This window comes from Schistocerca nitens, unplaced genomic scaffold (assembly GCF_023898315.1).
Source record: "Schistocerca nitens isolate TAMUIC-IGC-003100 unplaced genomic scaffold, iqSchNite1.1 HiC_scaffold_466, whole genome shotgun sequence".
Taxonomy (NCBI): domain Eukaryota; kingdom Metazoa; phylum Arthropoda; class Insecta; order Orthoptera; family Acrididae; genus Schistocerca; species Schistocerca nitens.
Window position 1 is genome coordinate 811,936 of NW_026045999.1, and position 25,870 is coordinate 837,805.

A 25,870-nucleotide genomic window follows, 5' to 3' on the forward strand; every position below is an offset into this window, starting at 1 on the left:
TTCATTCACTCTATTTACAAGTGGAAAAGGGAAGGCAATGACTAATAGTGGTGGAACCATACTCACTGCCATGCACCATACTGTCTCTTGTTTAATATGTCTTCAGATTTAGGTTTTTCAGTCATCATAAATGATTCAAATGGCTCTGAGCACTATGGCACTCAACATCTGGTCATCAGTGCCCTAGAACTTAGAACTACTTAAACCTAACTAACCTAAGGACATTACACACATCCATGGCCAAGGCAGGATTCGAACCTGTGACTGTAGCGGTCACGCAGTTCTAGACTGAAGCGCCTAGAACCACACGGCCACACTGGCTGGCTGTTTTTCAGTCCTCTGTCATATATTCCCCAACATAAGTTAGGTTTTATTCCTGTGAGAAGTTTATGAATCTAACCAACCGTTTTCTCTAATGCAAGACAGACAAAATTATACCACAACATTTTAGTTTTCTGGGTTAATTTTTATGCTTCACACAAGCAGACCTTAACAAAGCTGTAGGGTGTGCCAAGAAGATAATTTGTTTTGATCAGCTACGACTTCAATGGTGAGGTAATACACGAATTCATCTGTGCAGGTCCAAGAGCTTTTCTGTGGCTGACAAATCTATAAATAATTCAACATATACCACTGAGGTAGCCATATTATAAATATTTTAAGATAAATCGATCAAGTGTGACCTAACACATACAAATACCATCACATTTCTGATCTTAGGCAGCTTTCAAAATTTTAGGTACGAACTCGCATGTATCAATAATTGACAGGAGCAATTTTTTTAAAATCATCTACACTCCCCAGGTTTAAACTTATACAAAATGTTTAACATCCATAAGGGTAACTGAAAATATGATTGAAGATATTGTTACAAATTCTATTTTGATTCTATTCAGAACAGTAAGCAAATAACGGTTGATAATCCACATTAAGTGGAATAGTACGAGAGCACTGGAAAATTAGGAATTGCACTTAATTGCAGAAAACTGTCAATCTGTGCCTGTCCCACAGTACTGCATTATTAACATTAAGCAATTAAATAAATAAGTTTTTATCACACTACATGCAATAAATCAGAGATGTGAGTGCTTACAGTATTCTCAGTCTCATCCACCTCCAAATTTAGTACAGGATCCTCCTTGATAAAATCATTTGGCTGAGAGATTTCCAAGTCATCTTCAAGAAACTGAAAGAGAAAATCTCTCAGTTAAAACTGTTTGTACCCTTCTGTACTTACTACATTGCACCCAATATTTCTTTTCTTATAAATATAACACAACTTTTCAGTGATTTGTATCATTTATACACAAATAAATAAAAAATATAATTTATTGGGCAGCTATTCTGCCAACACTTATCACCACAATTTCACACACCCATACTGTACTAATTTTACATGTAGTCAGTCAGTACATACTGTATTCAAGGTGCTTACTGAATCTTGTCATTCATTTGCTAACTTCACAGTTTGAACATAGCAAGAAGAAGATAAAGTAATTACTTCCCATGCATTAACGTAGTAGAACAGGAAAGGTGGCGAGCCCAAGAACTACGATTAACACCGTCACTTGAGACTCAAGTTGACATGTGGTCGGATGGCATTTGTTCTTTCTGCCTCAACAGATTTTGAGAGTTTGTTTATAGAGTTGTGAGTGAGTATTTAAGAGTTGAAGGTTGCGATTACAGAGCGGTGTTGAGAGTTATAGTTACAGGTATTTATAGAAGGAAATGAACAAAAAAATGCCACGTTTTTCGATCCAGTGTACTGATTTGGCTGAAGAGAAACAAAAGGTAAATATTTTTGAAGTCTCCAAAAGTAAAGTACAATTTCAAAATGGTTGAGAGCAATTTCTAGGAAAGACAATCTGACTCAGCTGTTCTGTGTGTGATACACATTTCAGTGAGGAACAACAAATCTTTATCATCGATAAACAAGTTTTAATTCCAAGACAAGGGTGGTCTCTCTTGAGCCTTTGGCAGCTCAGCAGTTCCTTGTGTATTTCCCAGTCTACTTAAATATCGGTAGAAAATATTACAGGAAAGAGGTCAGTAAAGCACTCGCTAAAGGGAAGCTGTGAGTAGAAGACAGTAAATAAGCTGTAGTTTCGATGCCTGCCAGTGCTGCTTCTGTTGAGGAAATGTAGGGAGCAGATCAGTACTGAAAGAAGGAGTACTTACATTAAAACAAAGTTTAAGTGCCAGGAACTGGAAATTGTGCAATTACGTGAAAAATTAAGGACTGCATATTCCGAAATCGAGTCTCAGATGAAAACCATGAGATGGCTTAATCAAATGTCCTAGATCATTTGAAACTCAGTAAAAACAGAAAATCATAGTTGCCACAACGTTAAATAAATTCAAATTTAGAAACAAGAGAATGCATTACGTGGTGTGACAACGAATTTATTCTGGATGGAGTGCTCTTGAAAATTAGTAGTTTAATAGATACACTGTTTCAAGCACGACTTGTTGCAGCAACCTTCTGGAACACATCTCCAAAATTTTGTAAATGATCTCAAATGCTCATGCACAATTAACAAAGAGGCTGTAGAACAATTAATAATTATTTTCGGGAAAGACGAAATGAAAACAAAGGCACACTGATTTATGATGAAGTAAAGCCCAAGAAAAGCTACATTTCAATAACACTTTGCTGAAAGATGGTTTCGTCAATTTATGGGAATATACTTCAGACGATTGTAGTACTAACTTTGCCTATCATTGCTCTGGTGTCTGTATTTCTTGCACTGATGTATTACCATATTCACCCTATTCTTGTGTACCCAAGTCGCAATGTCACTCCTAGCGATGTCTAGCATTGATTCAAGTAATTGTCGAGCTAATGCAAGCTGGAATGACACTTGCTGCATGGTACAGTACATAACAGAATAAAAAGGTCAGGCAGTGTCTACGAATTATTGGCATAAAAAGTAAAGTTGCTTGCCGAATATAAAATGCAATTGACAAGACCAGAAAAATATAAGCATTTTTGTATATGCTATTCATGTCATAAATTGCGTAAGAAATGGTTGATATGATAAAACTGGCGTACTTTTTTAACGATGGCATGATCAACTACAGTTTTTATCGACAAGATAGTTCTCCAGAATTAACGGGATCATTCATTAGATAGGTGATCAACTTAGTGGTCACACAATTTTCTTGATTATGGTTTGTACAAAACACAGAGGCTCACAAAACGTTTATGAAATAGAGAAGCATTCTCGCTAGTAAAGTAAAAGCTTTGCTTCTGAAAGAATTCTATAGCCACTAAGAGTAACCACTAACAGTACCTTACAAATATCTAAATACTTATGGAAAAGATGTTTCATTTCTCTCCCAACAGCAGCATTATTACGCTAGCATACGCTCTCCAAGTTTCAATAGTCACCCATCAGTAACAGACTACTTCTGCTTGAACAAGTTACTATTTGTTTGCCAGTGTACTCCTGTAAGACTTTCACTATCTCTTGCAAAAACTGAGCACAAATGTGAATTTTCGTTGATGTCATCATAATACAAATGCGGATTTTAGATGGATATTTGCAACAAAAGAACCAGTACAGAGTTTTGGAGTTGAAGACATGCTTTAAAAAATCCTTTGTATTCATAAAATATTAAAGAGCCCCAAGCTAATCCACAATTTAAGTCAGTCTGCTGCTTTTGATGATTTAACACATACTTGAGTGGGTCACAAGCAGACCAACTGACATCTCACGACAGAACCACTAAACTGGGAGAGTCAGCACATTTCCTCTTCTACTCGGTATGGTTTGCCTACAGTTTCAGCGTTGTTTTCTCCCTGCATTCATACAACAACTTGTCCTTAATTTCTAAATATATCACCTGCGTATTTATTGCTGTCTGGATTTATCAGCTGAACACATTCTCATGCTCACAGGTCTGGTTTGAATGTTTTCTGGCGTATGAGACTCTTTTCCCACAATGTCACCTTTTTGCTTCATTTCCAACACTTCTTGTTTTTTCTCTCTGTTCAGACATCTTCAGACTTTTGGAATGGACCAAAAAACAAAGATGAGACTTCCTCTCAGTTGTGTTTACAATACTCAAGAACTCTATTTATAAACCAACACTGGGACTGAAAGCCTAAACTTTAGTATTGCTGGAGATACTGTGTTAAGTCACAATCATTTTCATAGTTTCACAGTTCTTAATGTACTAATGCTGCCTCATTCAACATCCAGCTGTAAGTTTGTGCCCACACAACGAAACTTCTTTAGGGTGACAAATCTAAAATCAACAGTATGCATTGGGTCACTTTGCACAACTCCTCAAGGAATAACCAACGCATCTGTCTTCTTAGCGTTTTAAACTAAAAACCTTACTGTTATGTCAAGTGCCCCATCACGTTGGCATCTCTATTTCCATTAATCTGTCAAATATTACGTTGAACATTCATTGTGACATGTGTAATCTTGTCCCAAATCTGTACAAATTTTAAACATACAGCTCATGTCTCAGTCTCTCTCATATATTTGTAAATTTCCTCTTGTTCCTGTACATCTTCCACTATACCCACTCATATTCTTGGATTCCAACGCTCCCTACCACTGTTGTGTAACCCCTGTCTGTGACTATTGTCCTGCGACTGAAAAACGTATGAACACCAAAGAAATGTATTCATAAAATTCATTGAACTTCTCCCAGAGTCTTATAATATGGAGGCTTGCTGAAAAGTAATGCTGCCTAAATTTTTTATTCTGTTCTCAATATCAATTGAGGTATTACTTATCATGCATAATACATGGTCGAATTCCAATTTCACTGACAAGTTGCAGCACACTACTACTATACAGATTTGAACTGTATCATGTAACATTGCAGTGTGTAATGGAACTATGTTAGTGCATGAGAAAGTGTGCTGTAATCAAGTTTGTAACTGCAGTGAATGTGCCTTCAACAGAATCCATAGAAGAATGAAAGCAGTGCATTATGTTGACTATATCAGTATCAGTAATGTCCAACATTCAGTTGTTCATGTTCATAATTAAGCAAACAGAGCTGCTAACCTCAGCTCAAAGTGGACAGCTGCATTCGCTAAAACGTAAAGACATCTTTGAGGAATTCAGTCATATAGTGATGAAGTGGTGCAAGTAGAGGTGAGGCTGTGGCTCCATCAACAAAGTTGAACAGTCCACAGTGACAGTATCAAACAACTGGTCATTCACTGGTAGAAATGTTTTCATTGCCAATGTCACTTTGCTGCAACATAAATATGTGGAGATGAAGAGCAAAGGTGTAGAATGTTTATAAGGTTTTATTCAGAAAACTATGACTTTTCACATAAATTCGGTGGCATTGCTTTTCAACATGGCCTCATAAATTTGATTTACAGTTCATATTGCTGCTTACTAACCAGCAATTGCTTCTACTGTTAAACTGTGCAAGCCACTTTATAGCGTGTTTCAGAGTATTTGTGATACCACTACAACTATCTTTTTCCAGCAACCCACAACACAGAGACAATATTGTAGAAACATCTGTCGATTACAAAAACAGTTTTGTAGTTCAGGTATTTGTGAATGTGGTGCTTGGTATCAACAAGTGTCAGGGAGCATATGTTTGAGCTCAAAACTCTCATTTAGACATCACAGTCATGCTGTGCGATACTGGAGACGAGGTACTGGCAGAAGTTAAGCTGTGAGGACGGGGCGTGAGTCGTGCTTGGGTAGCTCAGTTGGTAGAGCACTTGCCCACGAAAGGCAAAGGTTCCGAGTTCGAGGTTCGGTCCGGCACACAGTTTTAAACTGCCAGGAAGTTCCGTACCAGCGCACACTCCGCTGTAGAGTGAAAATTTCATTCTGGAACAAATATTATATCACACAAAGTCCTGTACAGAGGGACGTATGGCATATGGTTCTCAAAAAAATACATTCTCTACCACTTTGGTTCCTCATCCTTTGTACTGCTTCATGTGGATCCACTATGCACACACACTAATTACACTCCATTTGCAGTTCCTAATTGACATATATAACATTAAAATTGGTATTCTTTGGCCATCGGAGGGAAGGATACTTCTGACTGGTTTGATGTGGCCTTTCATGACTCGACATCCTGTGCCAAACTCTTCATTTACTTGTTGAGTATATTCCAATGTGTATTTCCTACAGTTTTTGCCCTCTACAGCTCCCTCTAGTACCATGTAAATTATTCTCTGTCGTCTTCATATACACACCCTATTATACTGTCCCTTCTCGTCAGTGTTTTTCCGGTAACTCTATGGAGAACCTCCTTATTCCCAATCATATCAGTTCAATTTTGATGTGGCTTTTGTAATAACACATCTGAGATGGTTCAGTTATCTTATTGTTTTCCTTCTGCATCTATGAAGTAATGATCCTAGGTGTTCTTGTTTTTCAAAGCCAGATACTATTACTAAAAACACAAAGATATACAGTTATCAGACAGAACATTATGACCACCTACGTAACAGCTAGTATGTCCACTTTTGGCACAGATAACAGCAGCAAGGCATCGTGGCCTGGAAGTGATGAGGCCTTGGTAGGTCGTTGAAGGGAGTCTGACCACATCTGCATTCTCAAGTCACCTAATTCCCAAAAATTATGGGGAAGGTGGCGAATGAGCTCGGAAGCTATGTTCAATCACATCCCAGATGTATTCGATTGGGTTCAGATCTTGCATGTTGGGGGAGAGGGAGCCAGCACATCAACATACTCGCCACTGTGTTCTTCGAACCACTCCATCACACTCCCGGCCTTTTGTCATGGTGGATTATGTGCTTGAAAAATGTCAGTGCTGTCACGAAACATGACATATGAAGAGGCGTATGTGGTCTGCAACTAGTGTATAATACCCCTTGGCCATCACTGTGGTTGCCGGAGTTCCATTGGACCCATGGATGGCCACATGCATGATCCAAAGAGCATAATGGAGCCACCACCAGACTGTTTCTGTCCCATAGCACAGATTTCAAGACAAGGAACAGTTCTCATAAAAGATGAAGGTATCGGGTTCAGCAAACCATGCAACACAATGCCACAGTGCCAACGTCCAGTAACAATGATCACATGCCCATTTCAGTCATAGCTGCCGATGTCATGATGTTAACATTGCCAAGTACAAGGGTCATAGGCTGTAGAGGCCCTTCAGCAGTGTTCAGTGCACTATATGTTCAGAGAACATTTTACTCCACCCAGCATTAAAGTCTGACGTTAGTTCTGCCACAGTTTGCTTCCCGTCCTCTTACAGTCTGCACAGCTTATAAAGTCTTACATCTGTAACGCGAGGAGGCCATCCAGCTCCACCACGTTCGGATGTGTTGTTTCACCACAGCATTCATCAAACACTCGACAAGTCATACAGTTTCCGAAATGCTTGTGCTGAGCCTCTGGGTTATCACAGTCTGCCCTTAGTCCAACTCAGATCACACACCTTCCCCATTCCACACAACGAGGATGCTCAGGTACTACATGCACCATGCATGTGTAATTAGCAGTCTTTACTTGCCAGGCGATGCTGTTATCGCCTGGACAGGTTTATACTGATAGTATTGCGGAGGACGGAACAAACGCAAATATTAGAAATAGTTTTAATGGTATATAATTAATGGTTATCTTTAAATGAAATGGGTTAAAATCAAATATTAAATGTTTGTACCACATTTAAGTGCAATACTGTAATATTAACACACAAATTATGTACCAAATGTGGGTGGTTATGTAATAGGGTGAAGAGAGGCTGTATTGAGTAGAAACACAATGGAAGGTAAGTCACAGGATTGCGTTCATGCACTTTGATCCTTAATAAGGCTGCAAAATGAAGAGTGAGTAGGCAATTCCCCACTCTTTTTACTGCACTGTTACAACAATTAACAGCAAGGTATTTCACAAAAATATATGGACCCTTCCACAGTTTGGCTAATGAACAACTGGGAACACAGTGTGAAGATATGCCCACGGTATGGGTGGAGGAGGGGAGGGGGAGTGCATGGGAGGTGGAAGGGGGAGAGTGAAGGTGTTCCATTTCTTTTCCACAACATGCTTTAACACTTCACAGAGTGCAGATATACACAAATAATGGTAATACAAGTACCAAATGGACAAAATATGTGTAAATGTCTATTCTGTTCTGTATTGCTTGAGGGGGAAATTCTTCTAGGAAAAGCAACTTCCCCTTACTGCAAGTGTTGCTCAATTTTTAGTTTACATACAGTCTATACCTCACCAGCATTTCCTGTCTAGTTCTCTTCTGCAAGTAGACGAAATAACTTCACTCAGCTCGCATTTATACAGGGTGATTTTTTCCACTGTGTACAAACTCGAGGGACTGATTGATGAGGAGGTACGGAACAAAGAAGGTCAAATGAACTTATGTCCAGAATGGGTGGTTTCCATACTAGAGACTATTTACTTAATTATACATTGTTATAGAGAATGCGCTCTAGTATGTGCTGTACCATGTTGCCACAGTTACAACAAGTATGAAAATTGTTTCTATGTGCCTCACTGCATGCGAGTATGTGCTGCAGTATGTTCTGTCTCACACGTTCTGGCCAACCTGCATCCGAACAGTGTCGAAGGCACCATGAATACACTGATCCAATGTCTCCACATCTGGAATGGGCCCTACATAGACAATACTTTAGAGATAACCAGAAATCGCTCGAGTTGAGATCTGGTGAGTGGGCAGGTCATGCAACTGCACCCCCTCATCAGATCCATCGACCAGTGGAGAGACAAATAAGATGTGTCCAGACATTAACAGTGAAGTGGGCTGGAGCACCATCATATACAGACACATCATTCTTCGAATCAACAAAGGCACTTCTTCCAACAGGGGCAGCAAAGTCACCCACAAGAAACATCGATATTTCTGCCCTGCTGTGGTTGTTATTGGTGGGAGAAGTCTCCTGATACAGCCCTGCTGCCCCTCCCCACTTCTCCTTTGGCTTTCTGTAAGTAAACACCATGTTGGCAAGCTGTAAATTCGAATACTGAAACATTGTGTACAATGCTTCATCACATCTACTAAAAGGTGAGCGAACAAGAGAACTGAATCGGACAACATTACCAATTACTATGGCAGGAGAAGGTGCTAGCACATAATGTATGAGAAGCAGTATGACCCACTAGAAGGAAACCATGCATACAGTAACTGTGGCTGGATGGTACAGTACATATTAGACCACTGCCCCTGTAACAATGTACGATTGAACAAATGGTGTCTAGCATGGAAATGATGCATTTCCAGATGAACTTCATTGCACATTTTCTGCTTTGTATCCTCTCATCGGTCAATACCTGGAGTTTCTAAATGGTGGGAAGAAAACACCCTTTGCAGTGGTGTTATTTTCAAAATATTAAAATCAATACTTACTGCATTTATTATGTGAGCCATTGTATAAAATATAAGCCTGTAAGCAGGGCTGAGAAGTACTTAATTTGTAAATGTGATAGTGTTGGTGGGAAAGGGATTCGATTGGTAAATGTGTCACCTCGTTGCTGTCTATCGCTGAAAGCATGTTGTAAAGCTGTAAAATTATGTCATTGTCACTTGGTGAATTAATGAATCATCAGAAAGTTACAGCATGTCTCTCACTATTAACTGTGTTACTGATAGGTTGCATACATCTTTTACATTCGGAATTACTGGAACTTACTGGAAGTTGTCAAATGGACTGCACTGAATGGACCCACTTACCATACATCCATAATATGTCTTCCAAGATGGGTGTGACTATGGCTGATGCAATGGGACTGACCATGCTCCAACTAGAACAGTAATGTGCTGTAATGCATTGCTTGTCTTATGCTTAAGTTCTGTAACACCTAGGCTACCAACCTCAGTTGTAGAGAAATGCAATTCAAGACTCTGGATCTCTTCAAATGTTGCGTAAGCAGAAGCTGGAGAGGTGCATTTTGATATTCCTCATGCCATGAAAAATATTCCAGAAAGGGATGATAGAGACAAAGAAATTGACATTGTCAGATATACATTGGCATATTGTTACAGTTTAGTCAGGCTCTTCAGTCTGGCAGACAACGGAGCTTCAGCTGTTTAGCTTTGTTTACGTAATAGCTCACCAAAGAACTGTAAAGAAGTACTCCCTTAATGAACTGAAAATAACACCACTGTACAAATGTGAGCTCAGTGAAGTAATTGTTTGTCTACTCACACAAGAGGACTGGACAATAAATGCTGGGGAGGTATAGTCTGCGTAAACTGAAAAGCAAGCAGCACTCATGATGAGGGAATTTCCATTTCCCAGAAGGAGGCTACAACTGCCATACAGGATGACACAATCAATTTCCCCCCCTGACAGCATAGATCACTCTGGAGATGTGTTTCTTGTGTTAATGTCATTAGTAACTGATATCAGCATTCCATTAAGTCTTAACACATTCTGTGGCAAATAAACGGCCTCCAGGCATGTCTGCAGACTGTTGTAGTGAGCTCTTCATAGGCACATTTTGCACACTTGTAATAATTTTGAATGACACCCTTTGGTTGCTTCTTGTTACGTAGTGTGGTACATACAATTGGGAATAACTACCTTTATCTTTAGTTTGCAGACCTGTGAAGGAAGGAAGAGCGTGAACATAATCTGGCAATCTATCTTTCCTTTGTTTCTACTTCCCGTATCTCCCCGTACACTCTGTTGCACTCCCAGAATATAATTTATCCTTTAATATGGCTCCACTGTACTTACATGTGGTATGGTAACTTGTTCTTAAATCGGTTCATATAAACATAAATTAATTTTGTACAGATAAAACAATATTTTTAATAATCTACTTTTCCTATATCCCTAATTGTGGAAACCATTAGGCACAGATTAAAGAAACACTAACATTTTTTAGCAAATTTCATGTACTTTGAGTCTCTACTGGGAAACATTTTCAGTAGAAACTGCAGTTTGAGTTATTCAAAATGAAATGCAAAGTGACCTTTAAACATCGCTTCCCAATCCCAAGACTCACATCCTACCACTCAGGATTTGTAGTATATAGATCAGGAGACTGTGCAAAAATTTGTGGCTACACGATTTTTTCCCCTAATAAAACCTCCCCCCCCATGAACCATGGACATTGCCATTGGTGGGGAGGCTTGCATGCCTCAACGATACAGATAGCCGAACCATAGGTGCAACCACAACGGAGGGGTATCTGTTGAGAGGCCAGACAAACGTGCGGTTCCTGAAGAGGGGCAGCTGCCTTTTCAGTAGTTGCAGGGGCAACAGTCTGTATGATTGACTCATCTGGCCTTGTAACACTAACCAAAATGGCCTTGCTGTTCTGGTACTGCGAATGGCTGAAAGCAAGGGGAAACTGCAGCCGTAATTTTTCCCGAGGGCATGCAGCTTTTCTGTATGGTTAAATGATGATGGCGTCCTCTTGGGTAAAATATTCCGGAGGTAAGATAGTCCCCCATTCGGATCTCCGGGCGGGGACTACTCAAGAGGACGTCGTTATCAGGAGAAAGAAAACTGGTGTTCTATGGATCGGAGCGTGGAATGTCAGATCCCTTAATCGGGCAGGTAGGTTAGAAAATTTAAAAAGGGAAGTGGATATGTTAAAGTTAGATATAGTGGGAATTAGTGAAGTTCGGTGGCAGGAGGAACAAGGGTTTTGGTCAGGTGAATACAGGGTTATAAATACAAAATCAACTAGGGGTAATGCAGGAGTAGGTTTAATAATGAACAAAAAAATTGGAGTACAGGTAAGCTACTACAAACAGCATAGTGAACGCATTATTGTGGCCAAGGTAGACACGAAGCCCACGCCTACTACAGTAGTGCAAGTTTATAGGCCAACTAGCTCTGCAGATGATGAAGAAATTGATGAAATGTATGATGAGATAGAAGAAATTATTCAGGTAGTGAACGGAGACGAAAATTTAATAGTCATGGGTGACTGGAATTCGAGAGTAGGAAAAGGGAGAGAAGTAAACATAGTAGGTGAATATGGATTGGGGGAGAGAAGGAAACATAGTAGGTGAATATGGACTGGGGACAGAAATGAAAGAGGAAGCCGCCTGGTAGAATTTTGTGCAGAGCATAACTTAATAATAGCTAACACTTGGTTCAAGAATCATGAAAGAAGGTTGTATACATGGAAGAACCCTGGAGATACTAAAAGGTATCAGATTGATTATATAATAGTAAGACAGAGATTTAGGAACCAGGTTTTAAATTTTAAGACATTTCCAGGGGCAGATGTGGATTCTGACCACAATCTATTGGTTATGAACGGTAGATTAAAACTGAAGAAACTGCAAAAAGGTGGGAATGTAATGAAATGGGACCTGGATAAACTGAAAGAACCAGAGGCTGTACAGAGTTTCAGAGAGAGCATAAGGGAACAATTGACAGGAATGGGGGAAATAAATCCAGTAGAAGAAGAATGGGTGGCTTTGAGGAATGAAATAGTGAAGGCAGCAGAGGATCAAGTAGGTAAAAAGACGAGGGCTAGTAGAAACCCTTGGGTAACAGAACAAACATTGAATTTAACTGATGAAAGGAGAAAATATAAAAATGCAGTAAATGAAGCAGGCAAAAAGGAATACAAACGTCTCAAAAATGAGATCGACAGGAAATGCAAAGTGGCTAAGCATGGATGGCTAGAGGACAAATGTAAGGATGTAAAGGCTTATCTCACTAGCGGCAAGATAGATTCTGCCTACAGGAAAATTAAAGAGACCTTTGGAGAAAGGAGAACCACTTGTATGAATATCAAGAGCTTTGATGGAAACCCAGTTCTAAGCAAGGAAGGGAAAGCAGAAAGATGGAAGGAGTATATAGAGGGACTATAAAAGGGCGATGTACTTGAGGACAATATTATGGAAATGGAAGAGGATGTAGATGAAGATGAAATGGGAGATGCGATATTGCGTGAAGAGTTTGACAGAGAACTGAAAGACCTCAGTCGAAACAAGGCCCCCGGAGTAGACAACATTCCATTAGAACTACTGAAAGCCTTGGGAGAGCCAGTCCTGACAAAACTCTACCATCTGGTCAGCAAGATGTACGAGACAGGCGATATACCCTCAGACTTAAAGAAGAATATAATAATTCAAATCCAAAAGAGAGCAGGTGTTGACAGATGTGAAAATTACCGAACTTTCAGTTTAATACGTCACAGCTGCAAAATACTAACGCGAATTCTTTACAGACGAATGGGAAAACTGATAGAAGCCAACCTCGGGGAAGATCAATTTGGTTTCCGTAGAAATGTTGGAACACGTGAGGGAATACTGACCTTACGACTTATCTTAGAAGAAAGATTAAGCCAAACCTACGTTTCTAGCATTTGTAGACTTTGAGAAAGCTTTTGACAACGTTAACTGGAATACTCTCTTTCAAATTCTGAAGGTGGCAGGGGTAAAATACAGGGAGCGAAAGGCTATTTACAATTTGTACAGAAAGCAGATGGCAGTTATAAGAGGCGAGGGGTATGAAAGGCAAGCAGTCGTTGGGAAGGGAGTGAGACAGGTTTGTAGCCTATCCCCGATGTTATTCAATCTGTATATTGAGCAAGCAATAAAGGAAACAAAAGAAAAATTTGCAGTAGGAATTAAAAGCCATGGAGAAGAAATAAAAACTTTGAGGTTCGCCAATGACATTGTTATTCTGTCAGAGACACCAAAGTACTTGGAAGAACAGTTGAACGGAATGGACAGTGTCTTGAAAAGAGGGTATAAGATGATCATCAACAAAAGCAAAACGAGGATAATGGAATGTAGTCGAATTAAGTCAGGTGATGCTGAGGAAATTAGATTAGGAAATGAGACACTTAAAGTAGTAAAGGAGTTTTGCTATTTGGGGAGGAAAATAACTGATGATGGTCGAAGTTGAGAGGATATAAAATGTAGACTGGCAATGGGAAGGAAAGCGTTTCTGAAGAAGAAAAGTTTGTTAACACTGAGTATAGATTTAAATGTCAGGAAGTCGTTTCTGAAAGTATTTGTATGGAGTGTAGCCATGTATGGAAGTGAAACGTGGACGATAAATAGTTTAGACAAGAAGAGAATAGAAGCTATCGAAATGTGGTGCTACAGAAGAATGCTTAAGATTGGATGGGTAGATCACATAACTAATGAGGAGGTATTGAATAGAATTGGGGAGATGAGGAGCTTGCGGCACAACTTGACTAGAAGAAGGGATCGGTTGGTAGGACATGTTCTGCGACATCGAGGGATCACCAATTTAGTATTGGAGGGCAGTGTGGAGGGTAAAAATCGTAGAGGGAGACCAAGAGATGAATACACTAAACAGATTCAGAAGGATGTAGGCTGCAGTAGGTACTGGGAGATGAAGAAGCTTGCACAGGATAGAGTAGCATGGAGAGATGCATCAAACCAGTCTCAGGACTGAAGACCACAACACAACTATCGAACTTCTTTTGGCTTCACTGTCTGGGCTATAAAAAGAGAGTTCAGTGGTCATTAGACAAATGAACACAGCATTCCATAGTGTATCAACATAATTTAAAGAATTCCATACTGTTATAATAATTTCTTTCTATCACTACACGTCTTCAGTCCACGTATTGCATCCTCTTTACTTTTTAAACCGTTTTCTGTAAAATATTACCATTATTGACATTTTGCAGCTAACAGCACTTGATACGAATGAGCCCATGATTTAATATATTTAGTTGTAACATTATCACTATTTTCATAATATTACACTCCCATACTATTTATATTGCCTTCTCTCATTTTCCCATTTCTAACTGTTACATGAAGCTGATCTGCTATTACTGTGAAAACTGCCCATCTTTATTACAGAAAATAGTGACGCAGATGGTGGTTTCCGTTCTTTATGCCAATGGTAATAATGCTTTCTTGAAGTCTAACGATTACGAATAAAGTATCTGGTTGATCTGCAACCAGTTCCCAGTGACTGAAGTTTCAAACTTACAGATAACGTGAGATTTTGTTAGAAGTGAAAAAAAAAAATTTCCAGTATCAGATATTTCTTATGACATTCCAAGCACATCCCACTGCTCTTCTTCTGATTAACCTGTGATTAAAATCATTTTTAAATAACTGAGTGTTTCTCCCTCTGTCACATTAATTGCGCTATTTGTTATAAAATAACTTTTTGTTGATGGTGTAATTCACCGACTTTTGCTTTTGTGTTTCCTAGGACTGAGCTCATGTTTTCGTCCAAATTCGAGGAAACATTGCAGTAGTTAAGAAATTTCTTGTTCAGAACATGTGTGTAAAAAACACATCAGCATTTTCCTGTCTCATAAGGTATCAAAAACATTCCTCTGTAGTTCTCTCATGTTCATATTATGCAGTGTTAAGGCAGAAGAAAGTCACCTGTACTGGATCGTTTACTTATTGTATAAAAGCCAGGAATTCGAATTTGTTGCGTGCAGGTCATTCATAATGCTGTTTATATTTTGGTGCAGAGGTAGTCAACTTGCTGTAAATGTTCAGGTGTGTGTGTGTGTGTGTGTGTGTGTGTGTGTGTGTGTGTGTGTGTGTGTGTGTGTGTGTGTGTGTGTGTGTGTGTGTGTGTGTGTGTGTGTGTGTGTGTGTGTGTATTTATTCCTAAGGGACCACAGTATCGAGGTCATTAGTCTGTTCAGAAATGTAAACCTGCACTTGTATAACAGACTTTGCTTCACTGGTAAAATACATAATACTGGGAAAATGCAACCAGCCCACGAAGGAGATTGCTTCTAAAACATTTGTACAATCCATCCTACAAGGCTGCTCAGGTGTGAGGCACCTGCACCACATATGTCTTAACACAGAATACTCAACGTATATAAAGATGAGCACCACCAATGTTCACTAGTTTGTTTGACCCATGTGACAGTTTCACAAAGATGCTAAGAACCTAGACACACAGATGCTTGAAGATAGATGCGAACTATCCTAGGAAAACCTATTTCACATAGTTAAGAACCAGGTATAAGTGACGAATCTAGAAATATACTACACCCCACGACATATCACTGCCCCAAGGAGCACGAGGACAAGGCTTGAATAATTACAGCATGCACAGTCATTTTCCTGCACTCAATATGTGAATCGAATCGAAGCAATCCTAATTACTGATACAGTAGGATGTCAGAATTTATTCAAGAGGAAATGGTGTCAAATTTACATTTTCATTGTTTTGTATACTTGCTGTAGTGACCGTTATTGTCACACAACTGAATATTAGCGTTCCATCAGCGCTAGTTCTTGAAAAATCTTGTTCTTTAGCTGAAGTCCCGATAATCGCGACATAACCAGAAATTTTCGAGACAAACACACAGAAATTATATTCAAGTTTTCTTGATAGTGCAAAATGCGTTTAAAAAAGACTACTACTAGTTTCATCAGTGACTATTGTCGCCATAAAAGTGTTATTAAACGTTTCTAAATCGTATTTAATTAAAACATTTCGTATTGTTTACTAATTAGATAGACGAGATCTAGGCCTAAATTTTCCGACTTATAAAAGTTTAAAAACCTATCCAAACACGCCTAATAACGTAAATTCTCTAAAAGCAAATTAATTACAAATTTATTCTTCTGTCATTGTATCTCTAAATCAGTGCAAAAAGAAAAACAACCACCACACATAAGACCTTTGTGAAGTTTTTTGTCAGTCTCGCGTCCTTAAAATTAGAACATTCTTTAGACTTAATTATTCTTTTTAAACTGACCATGAGTGAGAAATGTGGGAGCTGTTATAGGGTGGGAGGGTAGAGGGATTTGTTGCCAATCATGTAGGGGGGGAGGGGGGGTGCAGTGGGGAGAATGTTGGGAGAACAGAATGGGCTCTCTCCTGGAACTGCAGAGTATGCAGTAGGAACATTTTGATTGGGGAACAGTTGGAAGAAGCAAGGAAGGAACTCGTAAAGATCAGGGGAGATAGCGGGAAGAGGGTGGTTGGGAACTGGCAGCTGGTAGGAGGATAGGAAGAAAGAACGCCATCTGACAGTTTTATCACCAAAACCGGTATCTACCACTGCCAGAGTTAAGTGGAGAAGAGCCTCAGGTAGAAAGATGAGCAGGAAATGTGCAGCGCGCTTCAACCAAGGCCAAGCAGCCTAGGAATGTAGAAAGTGTTAGGAAGAAGAAAGTGCTGCTGCTAGGTAGTAGGCATGGGTGAGGTGCAGGCCCTCAGTAACAGGAAAATTCAAGGGTAGCGTACCAGGCCACCAGTATCTTCAAGCCAAATGCAGGGCAAAATCATGTGTCAGAGGACCTAGGGTCTTTATGTAAGGACTACAAAAGAGGACCATGTAGTGATAGTGGGTGGGGCATGAAACAGTTTGGACAGGGATGGGGCATATGACATAGCTGGTGACCTGGACAAGATAGCTTCCCTGACTCGTGGCACCAACGTACACTTTGTTGATCTGTCCCAGCGTCATAATCAACCACACCCTGAGGGAGCTGTGAGGCAAATCAATGTGCGGTTAGGGATCTCCGAGGACAGCCAAATTTGCTCGTGTTTGTCTGGCGCCCGTCAGGACTATCAACAGATGGGGCTTCACTAGGCATGGCCTACACCTAAACAGGACTGGGAAGGTAAGATTGGTACAACTGATTTATGAGAGTATAGGGGGTGGATCTCGGGCCACACATGGTCAAATACCTGTTGTCATAGGTATGAAAAGTAGGTCTTTTTAGGATAAATCTGGACAACAGGTTCCCCTGCCTAAAGAGTATCTCCAGCACTCTAAAAAATGCTGAAAAAATCACTCACAAGACAGATTTTAACACCTCAAATGTTACATATACCAGATGTCACTAAGATGTCACTAAGAAAAACAAACCACTGGAAAGAGTAACATGGGACATTTCACAGACTTAACAATCCTCCATCAAATCAGGTAATCAGTAGAACATAAAATACAACTATCAGAAGTTGAGTTCAGATCTTTGACCTGCACAGTAGTTTGTATTCCTGAGCACTGGTGTAGAGACACAAAAATCCAACATGTAGTATTATCATTGTATGAAAAGGCAAACACTTACTGCAGAACTACTTCAAGGGGTGGAGGATCATGCATTTACATCAGAAAAGGAACACAGTTCAAATGAAGACATGACCTTAGTACTGTAAGTGAAGACAAACACTTCGAAATACCAGCTATTAAATTAACAGGGCTTGATATCACCAAGAAGTTAATCATTATGTGTGTGTATAGATCTCCCAGTTATAGTGTGGACACGTTTTCAATAAGTTATCAGAAGTTCTAGATAAAGTCTCAAGTACAGAGGTCAACATAATTGTGTGTGGTGACATTAACATCAGCACTATCATCATAAATGAGTCCAGCAGCACCTTCATAAACATCATTCAAAGTTTTGGCATGTCCCTATTGGTCAATAGTGCAACAAGGGTTACAACAATGACTTCATCAGTAATTGACCATATGGCCACAAATATGGACAGGCAGAAATGTGATGTAGCTGTAAAAGATCTTGGACTATCAGACCATCTCTGTAAAATAACAGTGAAGTCATGCATCTAATCATTCCCTCAACTACAAGCCTACAAACGACATCTATCAGAATTCAAAATAAAAGATTTTTCAAAAGAACTAGAAAAACAAGGGATGAAGTGTATAAGGAAACCAATGTGAATATGAAATTCTCTAAATTCTCCGCATTGTTTAAACTGAACTTTGAAAAGGCACTTCCAAAAGTATGCATGTCTGTATCAACATCTCACAAAAACAGATGGATAACAGCAGGTATTAAGAAGTCCTCCCAAACACTTAAACACCTCAGTTCCACGAAAAGGATTCGCAATGATCCAGAATTCTTGAATTTCTATCATAGATACAAAGAGATCTATAGGAAGGAGCTGATTGCTGCAAGAAAGTCATTTAATGACAAAATAATATACAATTCAGAGAATAAAAGTAAAGCAGTATGGAATGTTATAAAAAAGGAAACGGGGAGAGGCAAACAAACACAGAATTACATACTGCTAAGGGAGGGAGGATAAAGTAATAAATGACCCACAGCATTTAGCAAACTGTATAAACGAGCATTTTTCAAGTACTGCAGAGAAGTTACAGCAAAAATTCCCCAAAACAAATGTAACACCTGTAAATAATGTTGCACTAAATACAATGATGTTAGTTCCAACCACAGAGAATGAAGTGAAAAAAAAAACAATTAAAAAACTACAAAATAAGAAGTCAGTAGGCTCAGATGAAGTACCAATGCGTGTACTGAAACAATGCATAGGGATTATACAATGCTACTTAACAAATATAATGAATCCTTCACATCAGGGACAATTCCAGAGCAGTTAAGACAGGCAAGAGTTGTACCTTTGCTTAAAAAAGGTAGTACAGAAGATATAGAAAATTACTGGCCTATTTCCCTGCTGTCAGCATTTTCAAAAATAATAGAAGCAATTATGAAAGACAGGTTAATGAATTACCTGAATAAATATAATCTTTTAAGTAAAACACAGTTTGATTTCGGAAGTGGCAAAAATACAGGTCAGCAATAGTAGAATTCACAAAAGCTGTACTTGATGCTCTTGATAAAGATGAGTGTGTCACAGGCATATTTTTGGGTCTTTCTAAGGCATTTGATACGGATGACCACAAGAGCATTAGCATTAAGAAGGGTAGCTAGTGACTGGTTTCGATCATACCTAACAGATAGGGTACAAAGAGCAGAGATAACACATACTTCAAATTGATCTCAAAATTTAGTAAAACGCTTATCAGAACCAAAATACATTAATATAGGGGTTTCGCAAGGTAGCATATTAGGACCAATATTGTTCCTGATATACATCAATGATTTTCCCAGTAGTGTTACTCATGGTGAAAAAAATACTCTGCGCTGATGACAGCAATTTTGTAGTCACTGAGAAAACAAGAGAACTCCTTGCTGAGAAAGCAAAAGAAAATCTAAAGGAAGTTTATGATTGGTCAATAAGTAATAAAGTGACATTGAACATAAAGAAAACTAATGCAATGAATTTCAGTTTGAAGAGGAAAAATGGCAATGTTAAATTAGATGTAGATGGCACCTCTATAGACTGTAATGAATACAAAATTTCTAGGAATGAATATTGGTTCTCAGTTGAAGTGATGTGAACAAACAAAAGCGCTTGTAAACCGAATGTTATCAGCATGTTATGCCCTTAGAATCCTATTATCAGTGTTAACATGCAGTGTTTTTTAGTTACATATTAATCATATGTACACTCAGTTCTTAGCAATGGCATTCTCTTTGGGGAACAAGTGTACAAAATATGAACACAATTTTCAAACTCCAGAAAAGAGCCCTAAAAATAATAACCAAAAATACTAGTCAAGCTCATTGCCAAGACCTGTTCAGAACACTGGTGATTTTAACTGCTCCATGTGAATACATTTACCAGTCAGATGTACACATCAAAAATAACATTGGTATTTACTGCACAAACAGCTCTGTCCATAAGCATGCAACAAGAGATAGACTCAACATACATTTATCATGAAAAAATAAACATAAAACTCAAAACAGCATTTTCTACCATAGAATAAATCTGTACAATAAATTACCAAAAGAGATTAAAGAAATTGCCAAAATACACTTATTTAAATAGGCAGCTAAAAATTACCTGTTACGCAAAACATTTTATACATTGAAAGAATACTTAGATAAAACAGAGTAGGGGTTTGATGAAAAAATGTTGTACAAATAAATAATAATGATTATAAAATATCCAACATTCCACATAACACCTTCAGTTTATGTTTTTTCCTTCTTTTTTCCATCTCTACCAATACTTACCCCCAAGCTATGCGTGGCACAATACAAACACCTTTTCCTCTTTCTGAGCTCAACATCTCAATCATTATGGAGGGATGCTGACTCAGATTTTCAGGATAGCAAATGCTAAGTTGCAGTACAGAAAATGGCCTAAGAACTCCAGTGTATGTGTGCGAGCACACGCAGGTGTGCATGTGTTATGAAAAAAATGTGTGTATAGTGTGCGCAGTGACTAATAGTGAGACATGAGTGAACAATGTGGCACACACAACTACAGTTCCTGTCCCTTTAGAGCAGTGGCATCGACTAATTCTGCCCCTTGAGATTACTTGCATGTGTATGGATGGGCAGCCACAGACTAATCTAGCAGTGCTGAGATTATCTAAGCACATTAGTTAACATTCGCTTTGTGTATGCCCTGACTCTTTATTTTATCATCATTTTTCCTGATGTAGGTGGACGTCAAAAAAAAATATTTTGTCATTCAGAGGAAAAAAATTTGCAATTTAAATTTTAAGACATGAGCTCAATACAAAGAAAAATGCCCTTGTTCTGTTTGCCACCCCAGCTCATATCATACATTACACTTTAGCCCCTATTTTGCAATAATACAAAACATGTTGTCCTCCTTTGAACTTTCTCGGTCCCCTCCATTAACCCTACCTGATAAGAATACTATGCTGTCTTCTGGAGTATTGCTGTAGAGTAGACAAGCATAGCATAGATAGTCTACTAGATTTGTTGCAGCTTCTAATTAGACCGCCAATAAAACTCACAGTTCAGTTCACCTTCCCCACAACGTTTTGTATGTGAAGTTAAGGTTTTTGTAATTGTAGTCCCCGAGTCTCTGGGTATTTTGTTGGATCTACAACCATTAAATCTGTATGTTTTATTACGTAAACCCAAATTTAGTGGTGTTTCACCATTCTGATGTGGGGGACGTCACAGTTTCTATTGTTCAGGGTCAACTGCCATTTTCCGCAAACTTCATGGCAATGATCAGCACAGAGCCGTTTATTACCAACTCAATGTAAGTCGAGTGATTAGAAACTCCTTGCCAGGTCTCTTTATTCCAAAAGATGACGGTATACATCATCGAAATTAATTTATACATTGAGGAAATAACATAGAAACAAAGCATTTTATGATCAAGGATTGTTAGAGAAATCAATGACTGTATTTAATAAAAGTATGAAGAATTTTCATTACATTGTTTGGAAGCAGTGGAAACATAATGGTGAAAATAATAAATTATGTGTATTTATAGTATTATCTAAAACTGAGATGTTTTGCAATATAGGAATTTTAATGGATTGTAGGTCTTTGGATAATCAATATAAAGCAAAGAATGAAGTATTTGTTGAGCTACTGCACTTGTATGTTGGGTCATAATATAACAAAACTGCTATACACTGTTTGAGGTAGGATTGGGAGGCTACCAGTCTGAAGTACTTATTTTATTTGAAGAAATTGATTGATTGAAATGGTTTCCTTATCTATTTATTTCAAAACATACTCCTGTGGCATGGCCAGTTACTGTATGTACTGAAAACTGACCAGGATCTAGTACAATCCATACATGCATGGTTACATTTCATAGGAATAAGTTTGTATCTGCCATTGAATTTAAGGTAACTACATTACGTACTGTTAAAGCAAAATGCCATGTACCAGTCCATCACTAAATGGCAATGTACATAAAATGGAGAAAATAAAGTAATATTTTGATATCGGAATGAAGACTGTGCTGAGACACCTATACAACCTTACATATTGGGCGAACAGAAAGCAACCAAAGTTAAGTATCTTTTTTTGAAAAGAATTGTAGCAATTTTATGTACTTTGTGATAATGCCAATCAAGAATGTTAGTTTAAGCATTGAGGAAGTAACAGAAAATAAAAACTAATCATTTTGTGGTCCACAAGGATTGTTAGAGTAATCAATTATGGCATGTAATAATATGTATGAAGAATGTTTATTATATCTGTTTGAATCAACAGGTATCAGTGGGCACTTCATGGCAAAAATAATGAATTCGTACTTACAGTGTTATATAAATCTGAGAGGTCACTCTACATTCACGTCTTAACTCTACAAACCACTGAAGTGCATGGCACAGGTAACATCCCATTGGCCTTTTCCAAAGACTATTCACAGAGGAGCACACGAAGAAAGACTATTCAAATCCCTTCATGAAAGATGTAATAAATCTAATTTTCGGAAGACACGAATGGGAGCCATAAATATGGGGCTTTTAGCACCAGGTGGTCCTAACTAAAGAGCAGCTACTCACATAGGTTCAGTGTGGACATTAATCATATCATAGCAAACCTCACACAGCTTGAGGTTGTTGCCAACAGACATCACTATGGGATACTAGATTTCTACCATGTCCCACACATCCCGTTACTGTTCCACTACTGGGGCCCTCCTCAGTACTGCCTGCACTGGATCTTACCCTTCACTTGTTGTCGAGTGGTTGGTAGCTCAAACAAAATAATTTCTGAGGGGCCAATCTGAGTGTCACCATAGATTATATGACGAACAGTTTCTGGATGCTATTTGCAGCTTATGAAATCCCTGAGCCAGGTGAAGGCACTCCTCTTTTCCAGAGCAAGCCTCTCAGCCCACAAGGTCTGGGCATTCACAGAGGGTGGTTTACTGGTAGTTGGGAGTTCCAACATAAGGGGATATGGCTGCCAATGAGGGCAAGGAGTCCAGTGGACACTGTGTGCATATCCCTAGATATTTTGCAAGGAACTATTCTAGATGGCAAATGGGTGCTTCCAGATATCATAAAGAACAAAGGGTGTTGCCAAGTGCAGGTAGTAACTCATGTTGGAACAAAAATGTGTGTTGTGTTGGCTTGGAAAAGATTCTCTATGGTTTTGAGTGGCTAGCTGAAGAAATAAAGACCAAGTCTTGGTTGCGAGATGAAGGCAGAGCTCACCATCTGTAGCATCGTATACAAAACTGTGTTACAGAGGCCAGTGGACGGCTTGAATCAGGGGTCCAGATGGTTCTGCAATCATGTAGGCTGAAGATTCCTTGACTTGCACCATAGGGTGGTGGGTTTCTGGGGTCAGGGGTCCACTATAAACAGGAAGTGGTTACACAGGTAGTGGGACCTGTGTGAATGAAACTAGACAGTATTTTGGGGTTCCCATGGAGGGAACATGTTCTTGCAATCTGCTGGCTAGAAAGTTCAATGACTGTAGAATGATACATTACCACCAACATACATCTCAGAAGGCTTCAGAAGACAGGATAAAAATATCAGGGCTCCTATGGAAGCATATAGCCAATCAACTCTCCATCACTCCAGCTGCGAGTGGGACACAATGTTAATGATCAGTGGTGAAATAAGGTTTCCTCCATCACACACTGTATCTTTGATAAGGAGTATATATCTAGTTGTAGATGCATTTCAAGACTTGGGGACTCTACCAAAAAGTGACTAAAAGCATCACATATGTGAGCTTTTAACCTCGGTTAGCAGGATTGAAGCTAGGTAGGCTTGTAACCCTCTCATAACTCTCAAGGGGTCTGCACCTGTGACTACTCAAACAGAAATAACTTTTGACACAATTTGGCATTCCCCCACTCAGCAGTCACCAGACATGGTACCACCAGTTGAGTTCCTGTTAATAACTCGCCTAATGACTAAAAACATTATAAATTTAAACAGCATTGTCTATGAACTATACCATACAGCACTGGATGTGAATGAGTATATGAAGTATTAATGTTATTTGGAGTACTGCTGCTTCTATTATTTGTAGCATCACACACTTGGTATGTTAGTCCCCATTTTTCATTTTCCCAATTTAGATCTGAAAACGATCTGCTGGTCACATCAAAACATGTCATCAGTAATTTTAAGAAATAGTGATTCATATGGTGTTGCCATTCATTATACCAATGGCGGTAATTCTTCCCTGAGACACAGTGGCAATTATGAAGAGTAACCAGTCCACCTGTAGTTATTTCCATGTGACTTGCCATGCCAGTTGCCAGTTCCTGACTTGCAGGAGAGCATGTGGCTTTTTGTAACGGCAAGTGAACAAATTTTAAATACTGAATATTTATGATTACATTTTCAATGCACATCCATTTACTGTTCCTCCTCTGGTTAACATATGGATAAAAATTCTTTTTGCTTAAATGTTTGCCCCTGTTTTTTTTAACGAATGGTCTAATTTATCAGCGTATTAAAGGTTACATTTGTTACAAATTAACAAAAGAGCTACCATTCGTGAAATCTTCCTGTTTTAATTATTGATCCAGAATAGCATTCCTTCATCATGATGTGGTTGATTGCTCTAAATCTTTAACTAAACATAAGCCTACAAGCTGTATATGACGTAATTCAGTCATTTTTTCTGTCTGTGACTTTAGGAGCAAGCTCATAATTTCGTGCACATGCAAGGAAAAATGGAAGTACATACGAATTAATTTTGTTCAGAACGTTAAATCTGCACTTGCTTTGGGTATAAAACAAACATTTTCTTATCCCAGAGCAACCCAAGGCTGTTCCCATTTACTTCTCATGTCTATGTTATGCTGTGTTAAGCCAGAGTAAATCAGTGCACACAGTTAAATCATTCAATAAAAAGCTAGGAATTTCTAATTTCATTGTTGCTTACATGTTTTTATCTACCACACATAGAACGTTAGTTTACATTTTGTCAATCTATACTAGAAAAGTGCTCCACAAGTAGTCACATCTTGATCAGATTTCATAGTACTACGATTGTGAACTTGCCGTAAATGTTCAGAATGTAAAATTTTACACTTCACAAAAGATGTAGGATCCCACTACTACAGTATCATTGAGTCACAGCTGCAAATGGTTCACTCATACAAATATCTGGATGTAGCAATTTTTAGGAATTTGAAATTCAACAATCACAAAGGCTTAGCTACAGGTAAAGCCAATAGCAGACATCAGTTCAGAGGCAGACTACAGGGAAAACACTATGAGCCTCAAAGGAGATTGCTTACTAACTCTTACAACCAATTCTAGTATAATGATGAAGCACGTGAAGAGCAGCATGTAATGTCACTTGCAGCGGTCTTTTTCAGGAATTTTAGAAATTATATAACTTAGTACATATCGCGAAATATCTCTTCTTATTT

At 38.7% G+C, this 25,870-nt stretch overlaps 1 protein-coding gene across 1 annotated transcript in view; it reads right to left on the reverse strand.

Moving 5' to 3' along the window:
* Nucleotides 1-25,870, reverse strand: part of LOC126232190 (uncharacterized) — a 111,572-nt gene that overhangs the window by 23,668 nt on the left and 62,034 nt on the right. Inside the window, exon 5 of the mRNA XM_049942488.1 lies at nucleotides 1,094-1,186. Within this exon, the coding sequence (XP_049798445.1) occupies nucleotides 1,094-1,186 (93 nt within the window). The remainder of the gene's footprint in view (nucleotides 1-1,093; nucleotides 1,187-25,870) is intronic.